This window comes from Ambystoma mexicanum, chromosome 4p (genome assembly GCF_040938575.1).
Source record: "Ambystoma mexicanum isolate Mex_15411 chromosome 4p, UKY_AmexF1_1, whole genome shotgun sequence".
In the NCBI taxonomy this organism is placed as follows: Eukaryota; Metazoa; Chordata; class Amphibia; order Caudata; family Ambystomatidae; genus Ambystoma; species Ambystoma mexicanum.
This window is the reverse complement of record NC_090927.1, coordinates 11,578,933-11,596,656: the sequence shown is the minus strand read 5'-3', so window position 1 is coordinate 11,596,656 and position 17,724 is coordinate 11,578,933. Positions and strand designations below refer to the sequence as shown.

At 47.2% G+C, this 17,724-nt stretch overlaps 1 protein-coding gene across 2 annotated transcripts in view; it reads left to right on the top strand.

Annotated features, from left to right (window-relative positions):
* Positions 1 to 17,724, top strand: part of LOC138452919 (NACHT, LRR and PYD domains-containing protein 3-like) — a 467,379-nt gene that overhangs the window by 23,780 nt on the left and 425,875 nt on the right. For both annotated transcript variants that reach the window (XM_069605268.1, XM_069605267.1), the window contains exon 3: positions 13,347 to 13,388. In XM_069605268.1, the coding sequence (XP_069461369.1) occupies positions 13,347 to 13,388 (42 nt within the window). The remainder of the gene's footprint in view (positions 1 to 13,346; positions 13,389 to 17,724) is intronic.

Sequence of the window (17,724 nt, the reverse complement as noted above, 5' to 3'; positions counted from 1 at the left end):
CCCTGCGTCTAAAGGCCACCTCACACATTCTCTCCATTCTTGCTTCTGCCCGACGCACACCGCTGGCCACAGCTTAGATGCTCTTATGTCCACAGACATCCATCTCTCTATCCCTCTCACTACCTCACTCTCCTGGACTGACCAGTGAAATAGCCCTGCATCTAAAGGCCACCTCATGCATTCTCTCCATTCTTCCTTCTGGCCCGACGCACACCGCTGGCCACACCTTAGATGCTCTTATCTCCACAGACATCCATCTCTCTATCCCTCTGACTACCCTCACTCTCCTGGCCCTGCGTCTAAAGGCCACCTCACACATTCTCTCCATTCTTGCTTCTGCCCGACGCACACCGCTGGCCACAGTTTAGATGCTCTTATCTCCACAGACATCCATCTCTCTATCCCTCTCACTACCTCACTCTCCTGACCAGTGAAATAGCCCTGCGTCTAAAGGCCACCTCACGCATTCTCTTCATTTAATGCATTGCCTTTTTGGCAATCTCTGAGATCATGCATCTACGCTTGAGTTCAGCCGTGATTACATGGTTGCATGATAATTACATGGAAGAGCAATACCAATGTGGTACAAATGCTAAGAAATGGGTATGAAGAGCGCAGCGCTTCGGCATTAGTCCCAAAAGTGTTACAAGTCATCAGCACACTTCATAGTAGAGCCAAAGGCATTATGGTCATTGTAGGAAGTTATGTTTGTTACAGTGCAATATGGAAAGTTTCACACACTGGCAAGGCTGCACCAGAGGTGCTGGTGCCACATCAGTACAGCAAAGGCATTATGGTCATTTTGGTAGTTATATTTGTTACAGTCCAATATGGAAGGTGGCACAACTGGAAAGGCAAGTAGGTTACAGGTTTTAGGTTACATTATTGTGATACAGTTATAGAGGTAGATTCTAAGCTTGGTTCAGATTCGGCACAGTGGGCATGCGGGAACATTAGGTGAAGATGAGGAGCAGCGGTGCAGTAGTTCGCTGAGCACATACCTGGAAAGGCCAGTAGGCAAGTAGGTTACAGGTTTCAGGTTACATGGTTGTGATAAAGTTACAGAGGTAGTTTATGAGCTTGGTTCAGATTCAGCACAGTGGGCATGCAGGTTACAGGTTTCAGGTTACATGGTCGTGATACAGTTACAGAGGTAGATTCTAAGCTTGGTTCAGATTCGGCACAGTGGGCATGCAGGTTACAGGTTTCAGGTTACATGGTTGTGATACAGTTACACAGGTAGATTATAAGATTGGTTCAGATTCAGCACAGTGGGCATGCAGGTTACAGGTTTCAGGTTACATGATTGTGATACAGTTACAGAGGTAGATTCTAAGCTTGGTTCAGATTCGGCACAGTGGGCATGCAGGTTAGAGGTTTCAGGTTACATGGTTGTGATACAGTTACAGAGGTAGATTATAAGCTTGGTTCAGATTAGGCACAGTGGGCATGCAGGTTAGAGGTTTCAGGTTACATGGTTGTGATACAGTTACAGAGGTAGATTCTAAGCTTGGTTCAGATTCAGCACAGTGGGCATGCAGGTTACAGGTTTCAGGTTACATGGTTGTGATACAGTTACGGAGGTAGATTCTAAGCTTGGTTCAGATTCAGCACAGTGGGCATGCAGGTTAGAGGTTTCAGGTTACATGGTCGTGATACAGTTACAGAGGTAGATTATAAGCTTGGTTCAGATTCGGCACAGTGGCCATGCGGGAACATTAGGCAAAGATGAGGAGCAGCGGTGCAGTAGTTCGCCAAGCACATACCTGGCAAGGCCAGTAGGCAAGTAGGTTACAGCTTTCAGGTTACATGGTTGTGATACAGTTACGGATGTAGATTATAAGCTTGGTTCAGATTCGGCACAGTGGCCGTGCGGGAACATTAGGCGAAGATGAGGAGCACTACGCTTACTGCCAAGTAACATGAGGTGTGCTGTTCAATTGTATTCTTGCGACCTCATTATCGTAATACTGTCCGCTTGACTGGTATAGCCCCCTTTCTATGAGAGGTTCCTCCACCATTCTGCTCATCTTTATAGCCTTACCCTGCTCTATGCATGCCTGATGTGGCCCGTTGCTTCAAGTGTGAGGCCTCTCCTAGCATGTATTCATCTTGCACCAATGTTATGTCCTATACATGCTTGCTATAGTCCCTGCAACAATAGACAAGACTCACCCAGTATGCATTGACCATAATAATCATGTCCCTTGTATACTTTGATAATGCAGTTCCCTGCAATAAGTGGCAAGCTTTTCGTTAACTTGTATACCTTGTACCAATCATGTCCTATATATGTATTCTGGATGTAGCTCCCCGTAACAAGAGGCAAGATTTTCCTAGACTGTATATTCCGTACTTATCATGTCCTATGTATGTATTCTGGTTGTAGCTCCCCCTAACAATAGGCGAGATTTTCCTAGACTGTATATTGTGCCCCTATCATGTCCCATGTATGTATTCTGGATGTAGCTCCCCGTAATAAGTGGCAAGATTTTCCTAGACTGTATATTCCGCACCTATCATGTCCTATGTATGTATTCTGGATGTAGCTCCCCGTAACAATAGGCGAGATTTTCCTAGACTGTATATTCTGCCCCTATCATGTCCCATGTATGTATTCTGGATGTAGCTCCCCGCAACAAGAGGCGAGATTTTCCTAGACTGTATATTCCATACTTATCATGTCCTATATATGTATTCTGGATGTAGCTCCCCGTAACAAGAGGCAAGATTTTCCTAGACTGTATATTCCGAACTTATCATGGCCTATGTATGTATTCTGGTTGTAGCTCCCCGTAACGATAGGCGAGATTTTCCTAGACTGTATATTCTGCCCCTATCATGTCCCATGTATGTATTCTGGATGTAGCTCCCCGCAACAAGAGGCGAGATTTTCCTAGACTGTATATTCCGTACTTATCATGTCCTATATATGTATTCTGGATGTAGCTCCCTGTAACAAGAGGCAAGATTTTCCTAGACTGTATATTCCGTACTTATCATGTCCTATGTATGTATTCTGGTTGTAGCTCCCCGTAACAATAGGCAAGATTTTCCTAGACTGTATATTCTGCCCCTATCATGTCCCATGTATGTATTCTGGATGTAGCTCCCCGCAACAAGAGGCAAGATTCTCCTAGATTGTATATTCTGAACCTATCATGTCCCATGTATGTATTCTGGATGTAGCTCCCGCAACAAGAGGCGAGATTTTCCTAGACTGTATATTCCGTACTTATCATGTCCTATGTTGTATTCTGGTTGTAGCTCCCCGTAACAATAGGCGAGATTTTCCTAGACTGTATATTCTGCCCCTATCATGTCCCATGTATGTACTCTGGATGTAGCTCCCCGCAACAAGAGGCAATATTTTCCTAGATTGTATATTCTGCACCTATCATGTCCCATGTATGTATTCTGGATGTAGCTCCCCGCAACAAGAGGCGAGGTTTTCCTCGACTGTATATTCTGCACCTATCATGTCCCATGTATGTATTCTGGATGTACCTCCCCGCAACAAGAGGCGAGGTTTTCCTAGATTTTATATTCTGCACCGATCATGTCCCATGTATGTACTCTGGATGTAGCTCCCCGCAACAAGAGGCGAGATTTTCCTAGACTGTATATTCTGCCCCTATCATGTCCCATGTATGTATTCTGGATGTAGCTCCCCGTAATAAGTGGCAAGATTTTCCTAGACTGTATATTCTGCCCCTATCATGTCCCATGTATGTATTCTGGATGTAGCTCCCGGCAGCAAGAGGCGAGATTTTCCTAGACTGTATATTCCGAACTTATCATTTCCTATGTATGTATTCTGGTTGTAGCTCCCCGTAACGATAGGCGAGATTTTCCTAGACTGTATATTCTGCCCCTATCATGTCCCATGTATGTATTCTGGATGTAGCTCCCCGCAACAAGAGGCGAGATTTTCCTAGACTGTATATTCCGTACTTATCATGTCCTATATATGTATTCTGGATGTAGCTCCCCGTAACAAGAGGCAAGATTTTCCTAGACTGTATATTCCGTACTTATCATGTCCTATGTATGTATTCTGGTTATAGCTCCCCGTAACAATAGGCGAGATTTTCCTAGACTGTATATTCTGCCCCTATCATGTCCCATGTATGTATTCTGTATGTAGCTCCCCGCAACAAGAGGCAAGATTCTCCTAGATTGTATATTCTGCACCTATCATGTCCCATGTATGTATTCTGGATGTAGCTCCTGCAACAAGAGGTGAGATTTTCCTAGACTGTATATTCCGTACTTATCATGTCCTATGTTGTATTCTGGTTGTAGCTCCCCGTAACAATAGGCGAGATTTTCCTAGACTGTATATTCTGCCCCTATCATGTCCCATGTATGTATTCTGGATGTAGCTCCCCGCAACAAGAGGCGAGGTTTTCCTCGACTGTATATTCTGCACCTATCATGTCCCATGTATGTATTCTGGATGTACCTCCCCGCAACAAGAGGCAAGGTTTTCCTAGATTGTATATTCTGCACCTATCATGTCCCATGTATGTACCCTGGATGTAGCTCCCGGCAGTAAGAGGCGAGATTTTCCTAGATTGTATATTCTGCACCTATCATGTCCCATGTATGTATTCTGGATGTAGCTCCCGCAACAAGAGGCGAGATTTTCCTAGACTATATATTCCGTACTTATCATGTCCTATGTATGTATTCTGGTTGTAGCTCTCCGTAACAATAGGCGAGATTTTCCTAGACTGTATATTCTGCCCCTATCATGTCCCATGTATGTATTCTGGATGTAGCTCCCCATAATAAGTGGCAAGATTCCCCTAGACTGTATATTCCGCACTAACCATGTCCCATGTATGTACTCTGGATGTAGCTCCCCGCAACAAGAGGCAAGATTTTCCTAGACTGTATATTCCGTACTTATCATGTCCTATATATGTATTCTGGTTGTAGCTCTCCGTAACAATAGGCGAGATTTTCCTAGACTGTATATTCTGCCCCTATCATGTCCCATGTATGTATTCTGGATGTAGCTCCCCATAATAAGTGGCAAGATTCCCCTAGACTGTATATTCCGCACTAACCATGTCCCATGTATGTACTCTGGATGTAGCTCCCCGCAACAAGAGGCGAGATTTTCCTAGATTGTATATTCTGCCCCTATCATATCCCATGTATGTATTCTCGATGTAGCCCCCCGTAATAAGTGGCAAGATTTTCCTAGACTGTATATTCCGCACTAACCATGTCCCATGTATGTACTCTGGATGTAGCTCCCCGCAACAAGAGGCGAGATTTTCCTAGATTGTATATTCTGCACCTATAATGTCCCATGTATGTATTCTAGATGTAGCTCCCGGCAGCAAGAGGCGAGATTTTCCTAGACTGTATATTCCGCACTAACCATGTCCCATGTATGTACTCTGGATGTAGCTCCCCGCAACAAGAGGCGAGATTTTCCTAGATTGTATATTCCGTGCTTATCATGTCCCATGTATGTACTCTGGTTGTAGCTCTCCGTAATAATAGGCAAGATTTTCCTAGACTGTATATTCTGCCCCTATCATGTCCCATGTATGTATTCTGGATGTAGCTCCCCATAATAAGTGGCAAGATTTTCCTAGACTGTATATTCCGTGCTTATCATGTCCCATGTATGTACTCTGGATGTAGCTCCCCGCAACAAGAGGCGAGATTTTCCTAGATTGTATATTCTGCATCTATAATGTCCCATGTATGTATTCTGGATGTAGCTCCCGGCAGCAAGAGGCGAGATTTTCCTAGACTGTATATTCCGTGCTTATCATGTCCCATGTATGTACTCTGGATGTAGCTCCCCGCAACAATAGGCGAGATTTTCCTAGACTGTATATTCTGCCCCTATCATGTCCCATGTATGTATTCTGGATGTAGCTCCCCATAATAAGTGGCAAGATTTTCCTAGACTGTATATTCCGTGCTTATCATGTCCCATGTATGTACTCTGGATGTAGCTCCCCGCAACAAGAGGCGAGATTTTCCTAGATTGTATATTCTGCACCTATAATGTCCCATGTATGTATTCTGGATGTAGCTCCCGGCAGCAAGAGGCGAGATTTTCCTAGACTGTATATTCCGTGCTTATCATGTCCCATGTATGTACTCTGGATGTAGCTCCCCGCAACAATAGGCGAGATTTTCCTAGACTGTATACTGCGTACCTAGCATGTCCCAGGTATGTATTCTGGATGTAGCTCCCCGCAACAAGAGGCAAGATTTTCCTAGACTGTATATTCCACACCTATCATGTCCCATGTATGTATTCTGGATTTAGCTGACTGCAACAAGAGGCGAGATTTTCCTAGACTGTATATTCCGTGCTTATCATGTCCCATGTATGTACTAAGGGGTGTAGCTCCCAGCAGCAAGAGGCGAGATTTTCCTAGACTGTATATTCCGTGCTTATCATGTCCCATGTATGTACTCTGGATGTAGCTCCCCGCAACAAGAGGCAAGATTTTCCTAGACTGTATATTCCACACCTATCATGTCCCATGTATGTATTCTGGATTTAGCTGACTGCAACAAGAGGCGAGATTTTCCTAGACTGTATATTCCGTGCTTATCATGTCCCATGTATGTACTAAGGGGTGTAGCTCCCCGCAACAAGAGGCGAGATTTTCCTAGACTGTATATTCCGTGCTTATCATGTCCCATGTATGTACTCTGGATGTAGCTCCCCGCAACAAGAGGCATGGTTTTCCTAGACTGTATACTGCGTACCATCCAGGTCCTTTGTATGACTGGCTTATAACCAGTGTAAGCACTTTCTGTAACCAAATTCCTAAGTTTAAAGCACCTAGCTGCCTCTGGGCTTTGTGCACTATATAAATGACTAAATAAATACTATCCATTTTGCTGGAGATTGAAAACGATCCTTTTCAACTAACGCTCTCTACAGCCTTACCTCTCTGAAATAGAACCCGCCCCGCTTCTGACTCTCTTGCCCACGTTGGTCTCCTGTACCGTCTTTTTTTTGTTGCTGTTTCCTGTGTTCATGTTTGTGTTTGTGCGCCCTGATGCCTGTGGGCTTTGGTGCCCTTTAAATAAATAAAAAATAAGAGACCACAGGTCAGGTTCCATTGAATGGAGGCTGGTAGCTGTGGGTTTGGGAAAGGGAAATAGAGATCACAGGTCGGGTTCCATTGAATGGAGGCTGGCGGCTGTGGGTCTGGGAAAGAGAAAGGGAGACCACAGGTCTGGTTCCATTGAATGGAGGCCGGCGGCTGTGGGTCTGGGAAAGAGAAAGAGAGACCACAGGTCGGGTTCCATTGAATGGAGGCTGGCAGCTGTGGGTCCGAAAAAGAGAAATAGAGACCACAGGTCGGGTTCCCTGGAATGGAGGCTGGCGGCTGTGGGTCTGGGAAAGAGAAAGGGAGACCACAGGTCTGGTTCCATTGAATGGAGGCTGGCAGCTGTGGGTTTGGGAAAGGGAAATAGAGATCACAGGTCGGGTTCCACTGAATGGAGGCTGGCAGCTGTGGGTCTGGGAAAGAGAAAGAGAGACCACAGGTCGGGTTCCACTGAATGGAGGCTGGCAGCTGTGGGTTTGGGAAAGAGAAAGTGACCACAGGTCGGGTTCCACTGAATGGAGGCTGGCAGCTTTGGGTCTGGGAAAGAGAAATAGTGACCACAGGTCGGGTTCCAGTGAATGGAGGCTGGTTGCTGTGGGTCCGGAAAAGAGAAATAGAGACCACAGCTCAGGTTCCATTGAATGGAGGCTGGCAGCTGTGGGTCCGAAAAAGAGAAATAGAGACCATAGGTCGGGTTCCATTGAATGGAGGCTGGCAGCTGTGGGTCTGGAAAAGAGAAATAGAGACCACAGGTCAGGTTCCATTGAATGGAGGCTGGCAGCTGTGGGTCTGGAAAAGAGAAATAGAGACCACAGGTTGGGTTCCCTGGAATGGAGGCTGGCAGCTGTGGGTTTGGGAAAGAGAAATAGAGACCACAGGTCAGGTTCCATTGAATGGAGGCTGGCGGCTGTGGGTCTGGGAAAGAGAAATAGAGACCACAGGTCGGGTGCCAGTGAATGGAGGCTGGCAGCTGTGGGTCTGGGAAAGAGAAAGAGACCACAGGTTGGGTTTCCTGTAATGGAGGCTGGCAGCTTTGGGTCTGGGAAAGAGAAATAGAGACCACAGGTCTGGTTCCATTGAATGGAGGCTGGCAGCTGAGGGTCTGGGAAAGAGAAATAGAGACCACAGGTTGGGTTCCATTGAATGGAGGCTGGCAGCTGAGGGTCTGGGAAAGAGAAATAGAGACCACAGGTTGGGTTCCATTGAATGGAGGCTGGCAGCTGTGGGTCTTACCTCAAACATAAATTCTTAGGGGTTTGGTGCCCAGGTTCTACTTTGTTACGTCTTCCAGCCTGTACTTTCCCCCTTTGCTTTAGATATGCTTTAGATGGTCAGATAACTGCACACTCTAGTTAGGGGGCACTCTTCCGGGGCAGTGTCAATATCTTCAACAGACTCTACCAGAAAGTATTTCTTCCACATTTGCCAGACTCTACTACTTTAATCCATACTCCTGGGCCACGGTCTCCTCTGGTTTCTCTCTGTGGCCTGTCTCTTCCCAGCCCCTGTGGTGTAGCCCTCAACAGTCTCATTGGCATCTGTCGCAGGGAGAGGAAGCCAGGAGTCTGCTCAGGAGTGTACTTCAGACACTGACAGACCCAGATAAGGAGAGAGAGAGCGAGGAGTCTACTGACAGTACGAGAAAGAGGGACCAAGGTGGAGCTGGGTTGCCATTTGATAAATCCCACACACATACACGCACAAGCTGTTCCACACACACATGCCGTTCTGAACACACATACATGCACAAGCCGTCCCACACACATACATGCACAAGCCGTCCCAAACACTTAAGTGCACAAGCGTTCAGTTCACATCTCGCATTTTAGGATTATGACAGTTTTTACCTGATGGCCTATTGGTGCAGGTTCAACTACACGGACAGTGGTTGCATGAATGGAAGGATGGTGAGCCTGGTGCATGCATTTCTATAGCCAGCAGGAGTAGATGAGTAGCACTCTCACCAGAAACTCTGTCCCGAGACACCTGGCTTTGACCCCTGCGCAGTTCCTGATGTGAGAAGCCAAAGACGCCATCTTCTGCGAGAAACGGTAGCGAGCAGCGCCTGGAACCTGTGACTGTGACGTGCATCTTGTCAGATGCTGCCAAGAGAATCTGTGCCCTGGAGAGTGCAGATTCCTGAGAGATGCCTGTGGCCCGCTGCATCTTTGAGCGGTAGCTGGAGCATTTGGGAACTGCCACACTGACCACAGGAACTAAGGGGAACCCTTGAAAGGCTTTTCCACTGTTGCCACAAACCTTCAGAGTACTGTTTGCTGTCCAGAGATGTTCCAGAGGAAGGTGACTGCAAGGAACTGCAACTAAGCATTTAGCTGACTCAGGAGAATCTACCCCCTGCTGAATGGCAACACTGGACCTATTCCACAGAACCATCTATTCAACTGCAGGATCCATTATCGCTACTTTATTTATATTTATTTATTTATTACATTTGTTGATAGCGCCCAGACCCGGAAGTATCACAGCGCTAAATATGATTACAGTGCAGGAATACATTCATGAAATAGAAGGACAGACACATTGGTACAGTCATGCAGTCATAAGATGGTGGGAAAAGCTTTTAGGCATGTTTGTTAAATAAACTTTTTCAGTTTTCTGCAGAAGATTTGGTATGAGGGTTATTCTTGGAAACATGTCGGAGGGGCGTTCCAAAGAGTGGGAGCGGTGACAATGAAGCTAGCCCCACATTCTGTTTTGGAGTATCTAGGTATAGCAAGTGATGAGGTGGTGGCAGAGCGTAGGCATCGAGGTTTGGGGCGTTCCAAAGAGTGGGAGCTGTACCAATCACACTAGCTCCACTTGCTCTTCTTCTGGAGAACCGAGGTGTAGCAAGCGATGAGGTGGTGGCAGAGCGTAGACATCGAGGTTTGGGACGTTCCAAAGAGTGGGAGCTGTACCAATCACACTAGCTCCACTTGCTCTTCTTCTGGAGAATCGAGGTGCAGCAAGCGATGAGGTGGTGGCAGAGCGTAGGCATCGAGGTTTGGGGCGTTCCAAAGAGTGGGAGCTGTACCAATCATGCCAGCTCCACCTGCTCTTCTTCTGGAGAATCGAGGTGTAGCAAGCGATGAGGTGGTGGCAGAGCGTAGGCATCGAGGTTTGGGGCGTTCCAAAGAGTGGGAGCTGTACCAATCATGCCAGCTCCACCTGCTCTTCTTCTGGAGAATCGAGGTGTAGCAAGCGATGAGGTGTGGAAGAGCGTAGGCACCGAGGTTTGGGGCGTTCTCAAGAGTGGGAGCTGTACCAATCACGCTAGCTCCACCTGCTCTTCTTCTGGAGAATCGAGGTGTAGCAAGCGATGAGGTGGTGGCAGAGCATAGGCATCGAGGTTTGGGGCGTTCCAAAGAGTGGGAGCTGTACCAATCATGCCAGCTCCACCTGCTCTTCTTCTGGAGAATCGAGGTGTAGCAAGCGATGAGGTGTGGAAGAGCGTAGGCATCGAGGTTTGGGGCGTTCCAAAGAGTGGGAGCTGTACCAATCATGCTAGCTCCACCTGCTCTTCTTATGGAGAATCGAGGTGTAGCAAGCGATGAGGTGGTGGCAGAGCGCAGGCATTGAGGTTTGGGGCGTTCCAAAGAGTGGGAGCTGTACCAATCATGCCAGCTCCACCTGCTCTTCTTCTGGAGAATGGAGGTGTAGCAAGCGATGAGGTGGTGGCAGAGCGTAGACATCGAGGATTGGGGCATTCCAAAGAGTGGGAGCTGTACCAATCATGCCAGCTCCACCTGCTCTTCTTCTGGAGAATCGAGGTGTAGCAAGCGATGAGGTGGTGGAAGAGCGTAGGCATCGAGGTTTGGGGCGTTCCAAAGAGTGGGAGCTGTACCAATCACGTTAGCTCCACCAGCTCTTCTTCTGGAGAATCGAGGTGCAGCAAGCGATGAGGTGGTGGCAGAGTGTAGGCACCGAGGTTTGGGGCGTTCTCAAGAGTGGGAGCTGTACCAATCACGCTAGCTCCACCTGCTCTTCTTCTGCAGAATCGAGGTGTAGCAAGCGATGAGGTGGTGGCAGAGCGTAGGCATCGAGGTTTGGGGCGTTCCAAAGAGTGGGAGCTGTACCAATCATGCCAGCTCCACCTGCTCTTCTTCTGGAGAATCGAGGTGTAGCAAGCGATGAGGTGGTGGAAGAGCATAGGCATCGAGGTTTGGGGCGTTCCAAAGAGTGGGAGCTGTACCAATCACGTTAGCTCCACCAGCTCTTCTTCTGGAGAATCGAGGTGCAGCAAGCGATGAGGTGGTGGCAGAGTGTAGGCACCGAGGTTTGGGGCGTTCTCAAGAGTGGGAGCTGTACCAATCACGCTAGCTCCACCTGCTCTTCTTCTGCAGAATCGAGGTGTAGCAAGCGATGAGGTGGTGGCAGAGTGTAGGCACCGAGGTTTGGGGCGTTCCAAAGAGTGGGAGCTGTACCAATCATGCCAGCTCCACCTGCTCTTCTTCTGGAGAATCGAGGTGTAGCAAGCGATGAGGTGGTGGAAGAGCATAGGCATCGAGGTTTGGGGCGTTCCAAAGAGTGGGAGCTGTACCAATTACACTAGCTCCACCTGCTCTTCTTCTGGAGAATCGAGGTGTAGCAAGCGATGAGGTGGTGGCAGAGCGTAGGCATCGAGGTTTGGGGCGTTCCAAAGAGTGGGAGCTGTACCAATCACACTAGCTCCACCTGCTCTTCTTCTGGAGAATCGAGGTGTAGCAAGCGATGAGGTGGTGGCAGAGCGTAGGCATCGAGGTTTGGGGCGTTCCAAAGAGTGGGAGCTGTACCAATCATGCCAGCCCCACCTGCTCTTCTTCTGGAGAATCGAGGTGCAGCAAGCGATGAGGTGGTGGCAGAGCGTAGGCATTGAGGTATGGGGCGTTCCAAAGAGTTGGAACTGTACCAATCATGCCAGCCCCACCTGCTCTTCTTCTGGAGAATCGAGGTGCAGCAAGCGATGAGGTGGTGGCAGAGCGTAGGCATCGAGGTTTGGGGTGTTCCAAAGAGTGGGAGCTGTACCAATCACACCAGCTCCACCTGCTCTTCTTCTGGAGAATCGAGGTGTAGCAAGCGATGAGGTGGTGGCAGAGCGTAGGCATCGAGGTTTGGGGCGTTCCAAAGAGTGGGAGCTGTACCAATCACGCCAGCTCCACCTGCTCTTCTTCTGGAGAATCGAGGTGTAGCAAGCGATGAGGTGGTGGAAGAGCGTAGGCATCGAGGTTTGGGGCGTTCCAAAGAGTGGGAGCTGTACCAATCATGCCAGCCCCACCTGCTCTTCTTCTGGAGAATCGAGGTGCAGCAAGCGATGAGGTGGTGGCAGAGCGTAGGCATCGAGGTCTGGAGCTTTTGTTGATGCGCTGGATGAGGTAGGTGCAGTGTTATGAATGTATCAGTGTATGATAGGACTTTACATTCGATACGGCTTTGATAGGTAGCCAGTCGGCCTCCCAACCACTTTGGCTCCCAACCACTGATACCTATGTAACTTTGTGCTTTTCTGTCTCATTAGCCTGCTTTTGAATTATAGAGCAGACAGCCCCCCACCCTCTCCCAAAAAGGACTGCTGCTGCATTTTGGGATTCTTGGATCCGTGCTCCGCCCCATGAAGGGGAAACCCGGCTGCATGATCCAGTGTTGGTCGCTATAGACTTTCCACTGTAGGATCATGGGACTCTGGGGATTTTGAAGTCATGTGAAAGCCAAGCGGATATTCTCATTGGTACATAGACTTTCCACTGTAGGATCACAGGAACTCTGGGGAAACTGAAGTCCTGTCAGAGACAAGCGGGTGTTCTGATTGGTAGATAGAAGTTCTGTGAGAGCCAAGCAGGCGTTCTGATTGGTAGATAGAAGTCCTGTGAATGCCACGTGGGGGTTCTCATTGGTAGATAGACTTTGCCAAGCAGGCGTTCTCATTGGTAGATAGATTTTTATTTTTGCCTCCATATCTTGTACATTTTGCTGCGGATACTTTTGGTAGATACTTGTCTTCAATGTAGACACAAAACTACTTTTACTAAAGAACTAAAGAATAGTTTTCTGACGCCCCATGTAACCTCCTAAGAGTTGTACAAATGCTGCTCCACTCCAGCTGCCACCTACCCCCTGTGAGAGGAGGACCATCAAGGGAGTCCAAAGCCGGCTTAGATTGGGGGAAGAGCCCTTCCAGCAGTGTTGTTAAGCTTCTTCTTTGTGTGTTGTGTGGAATTCTATGAGCAATGTTTTTTCTATACAACTAATTTTGACATTATTTTTCAGACTTGCCTGAGAAAACGCTCATGGAAGCTCAAGTCAAAGAAGGTATGTGTTCTCATTATACAAGTGTATCATGCTTTTAGAACCGGTTTCTAAGTTCTAGGCAAATTGCAGAAAAATAACTCGAATGCGAATAAAACTATTAGCCCAACCTATAGGTGGACAGAATGTGTACTTTCCTGGTCAGGGCAGTGCAGTGGGCTAAGTAGTCAATGCCTAATTTTGCATCCACTAATGTGTGTTTCTGGTGTGGACTCCTGCTTACTAACCCCTGTGGCTCCTTCACAAATCTATATATTTGCAGTTTTGGTGTTTTCTCTTGTTTTCACACAAGTTTAGAATGAGGCTGTTTTGGTTGTAGAGCACGTGGCATTCCCTACGAGGAACTAAACACCTTCCTTTGTGTTTATGGCATTTCTGGATTGTTCTCAGGAAACAAGATTATTATGAGTCTAGAATTAGACGTAATCATGAATACTCTTACCCCACTAGAATACTTGTATTCTACACTCCTGCTGTACACATGTATGGAGTGGCAAATTGCCCCGTCCTGGGAAGCCCTGTAAGTGGCATTCATAGTCTGTTGTCTGTGTTGGTCACTACATGACAGGGCCTGTACAGAGGAAGTCCTCTCAAAAGCCAAACTGAGAGCAAGTGTAAGAATTGCGGTTCAAAGTTTGAGGCCAGTCTTCTTGGATTGATTTATGTTGCTTTGAACGAACTACGTGCCACAGATATGCTCCACCTGCGAACTCAAATGCCAACACACCACGCCATATATATCCTTCAGCCAATGGATCCAAGAGTCCCCCAAAATCATTTGACATCAGCAGGGAAAATAAAGATCATGACCGGGAAAGCCAGAAAGTGGGCGTTGATAATTAACATATAAAATCCTGCCCCCCCAGATGGTATTTATAGTAGCAGTTATTTATATATTACCTTTATCCCATTAATATGGCCTCAACACGCTTGTGGTGGGAACGCCCTCGGGGGACTGTACTCCAGGTATGTGAAAGTTGTCTGTAGGCTTACAATGCGTGTGCATTTGACCAAGTTAAGGAGTTGGGTGGACTGGCCGAGCTCCAGTAAGCAACCCATGGAGTCAGGCACGTGAATGGGTGCTGAATTAGAGAAGATTATGTGTTGTGGTTAGAGAAAGAGAAACGTTATGTGTCCAGCTAGACCAAACCTTTGTTGCAGGTCATTGCTGCATTCTTGTGTGTGTAGGTGGGTCGCGTGCCTGCAGCAGACATCTACTAAAGTGGTGCATGCGTGTGTACCTTGAGGCTGGATGTTGTCTTGTCCTTGAAGTAGCTATGTCAGGATCATCTGTACAAAGGCTGCATTATCTAGATGCAGTAGACATGCTGGTCTAATATATCTTCTAAGCACAGTTGACGGGTTATCCTCCTGAGTCTAGATGCAGTAGACATGCTGATGTAATATATCTTCTAAGCACAGTAGACAGGTTATCCTCCTGAGTCTAGATGCAGTAGACATGCTGGTCTAATATATCTTCTAAGCACAGTCGACAGGTTATCCTCCTGAGTCTAGATGCAGTAGACATGCTGATGTAATATATCTTCTAAGCACAGTAGAGGGGTTATCCTCCTGAGTCTAGATGCAGTAGATATACTGGTCTAATATATCTTCTAAGCACAGTCGACAGGTTATCCTCCTGAGTCTAGATGCAGTAGATATGCTGGTCTAATATATCTTCTAAGCACAGTAGACGGGTTATCCTCCTGAGTCTAGATGCAGTAGACATGCTGATGTAATATATCTTCTAAGCACAGTAGAGGGGTTATCCTCCTGAGTCTAGATGCAGTAGATATACTGGTCTAATATATCTTCTAAGCACAGTCGACAGGTTATCCTCCTGAGTCTAGATGCAGTAGATATGCTGGTCTAATATATCTTCTAAGCACAGTAGACAGGTTATCCTCCCGAGTCTAGATGCAGTAGACATGCTGGTCCAATATATTGTCTAAGCACAGTATACAGGTTATCCTCCTGAGTCTAGATGCAGTAGACATGCTGGTCTAATATATATTCTAAGCACAGTAGACGGGTTATCCTCCTGAGTCTAGATGCAGTAGACATGCTGGTCTAATATATATTCTAAGCACAGTAGACGGGTTATCCTCCTGAGTCTAGATGCAGTAGACATACTGGTCTAATATATCTTCTAAGCACAGTCGACAGGTTATCCTCTTGAGTCTAGATGCAGCAGACATGCTGGTCTAATATTTCTTCTAAGCACAGTAGAGGGGTTATCCTCCTGAGTCTAGATGCAGTAGATATACTGGTCTAATATATCTTCTAAGCACAGTAGACGGGTTATCCTCCTGAGTCTAGATGCAGTAGACATGCTTGTCTAATATATCTTCTAAGCACAGTAGACAGGTTATCCTCCTGAGTCTAGATGCAGTAGACATGCTGATGTAATATATCTTCTAAGCACAGTAGACGGGTTATCCTCCTGAGTCTAGATGCAGTAGACATGCTGGCCCAATATATCTTCTAAGCACAGTCGACAGGTTATCCTCTTGAGTCTAGATGCAGTAGACATGCTGGTCTAATATTTCTTCTAAGCACAGTAGAGGGGTTATCCTCCTGAGTCTAGATGCAGTAGATATACTGGTCTAATATATCTTCTAAGCACAGTATACAGGTTATCCTCCTGAGTCTAGATGCAGTAGACATGCTAGTCTAATATATCTTCTAAGCGCAATAGACAGGTTATCCTCCCGAGTCTAGATGCATTAGACATGCTGGTCTAATATATCTTCTAAGCACAGTAGACTGGTTATCCTCCCGAGTCTAGATGCATTAGACATGCTGGTCCAATATATCTTCTAAGCACAGTAGAGGGGTTATCCTCCCGAGTCTAGATGCATTAGACATGCTGGTCCAATATATCTTCTAAGCACAGTAGAGGGGTTATCCTCCCGAGTCTAGATGCATTAGACATGCTGGTCCAATATATCTTCTAAGCACAGTAGAGGGGTTATCCTCCCGAGTCTAGATGCATTAGACATGCTGGTCCAATATATCTTCTAAGCACAGTAGACGGGTTATCCTCCTGAGTCTAGATGCAGTAGACATGCTAGTCTAATATATCTTCTAAGCGCAATAGACAGGTTATCCTCCCGAGTCTAGATGCATTAGACATGCTGGTCTAATATATCTTCTAAGCACAGTAGACTGGTTATCCTCCCGAGTCTAGATGCATTAGACATGCTGGTCCAATATATCTTCTAAGCACAGTAGAGGGGTTATCCTCCCGAGTCTAGATGCATTAGACATGCTGGTCCAATATATCTTCTAAGCACAGTAGACGGGTTATCCTCCTGAGTCTAGATGCAGTAGACATGCTAGTCTAATATATCTTCTAAGCGCAATAGACAGGTTATCCTCCCGAGTCTAGATGCATTAGACATGCTGGTCTAATATATCTTCTAAGCACAGTAGACTGGTTATCCTCCCGAGTCTAGATGCATTAGACATGCTAGTCTAATATATCTTCTAAGCACAGTAGACGGGTTATCCTCCTGATTCTTCCGCTCTTGGGGGAGGAGGATGGCATGGGATTCTTCTGCTCTTGGGGGAGGAGGAAGGCATGGGATTCTTCTGCTCTTGGGGCAGGAGCAAGGCATGGGATTCTTCTGCTCTTGTGGCAGGAGGGAGGCCTGGGATTCTTCTGCTCTTGGGGCAGGAGGAAGGCATGGGATTCTTACGCTCTTGGGGCAGGAGGAAGGCATGGGATTCTTCCGCTCTTGGGGCAGGAGGAAGGCATGGGATTCTTCTGCTCTTGGGGCAGGAGGAAGGCATGGGATTCTTCTGCTCTTGGGGCAGGAGGAAGGCATGGGATTCTTCCACTCTTGGGGCAGGAGGAAGGCATGGGATTCTTCCACTCTTGGGGCACAAGGAAGGCATGGGATTCTTCCACTCTTGGGGGAGGAGGAAGGCATGGGATTCTTCCACCCTTGGGGGAGGAGGAAGGCATGGGATTCTTCCACTCTTAGGAAAGGAGGAAGGCATGGGATTCTTCCACTCTTAGGAAAGGAGGAAGGCATGGGATTCTTCCACTCTTAGGAAAGGAGGAAGGCATGGGATTCTTCCACTCTTGGGGCAGGAGGAAGGCATGGGATTCTTCCACTCTTGGGGGAGGAGGAAGGCATGGGATTCTTCTGCTCTTGGGGCAGGAGGAAGGCATGGGATTCTTCTGCTCTTGGGGAGGAGGAAGGCATGGGATTCTTCCGCTCTTTGGGCAGGAGGAAGGCATGGGATTCTTCTGCTCTTGGGGCAGGAGGAAGGCATGGGATTCTTCTGCTCTTGGGGCAGGAGGAAGGCATGGGATTCTTCTGCTCTTGGG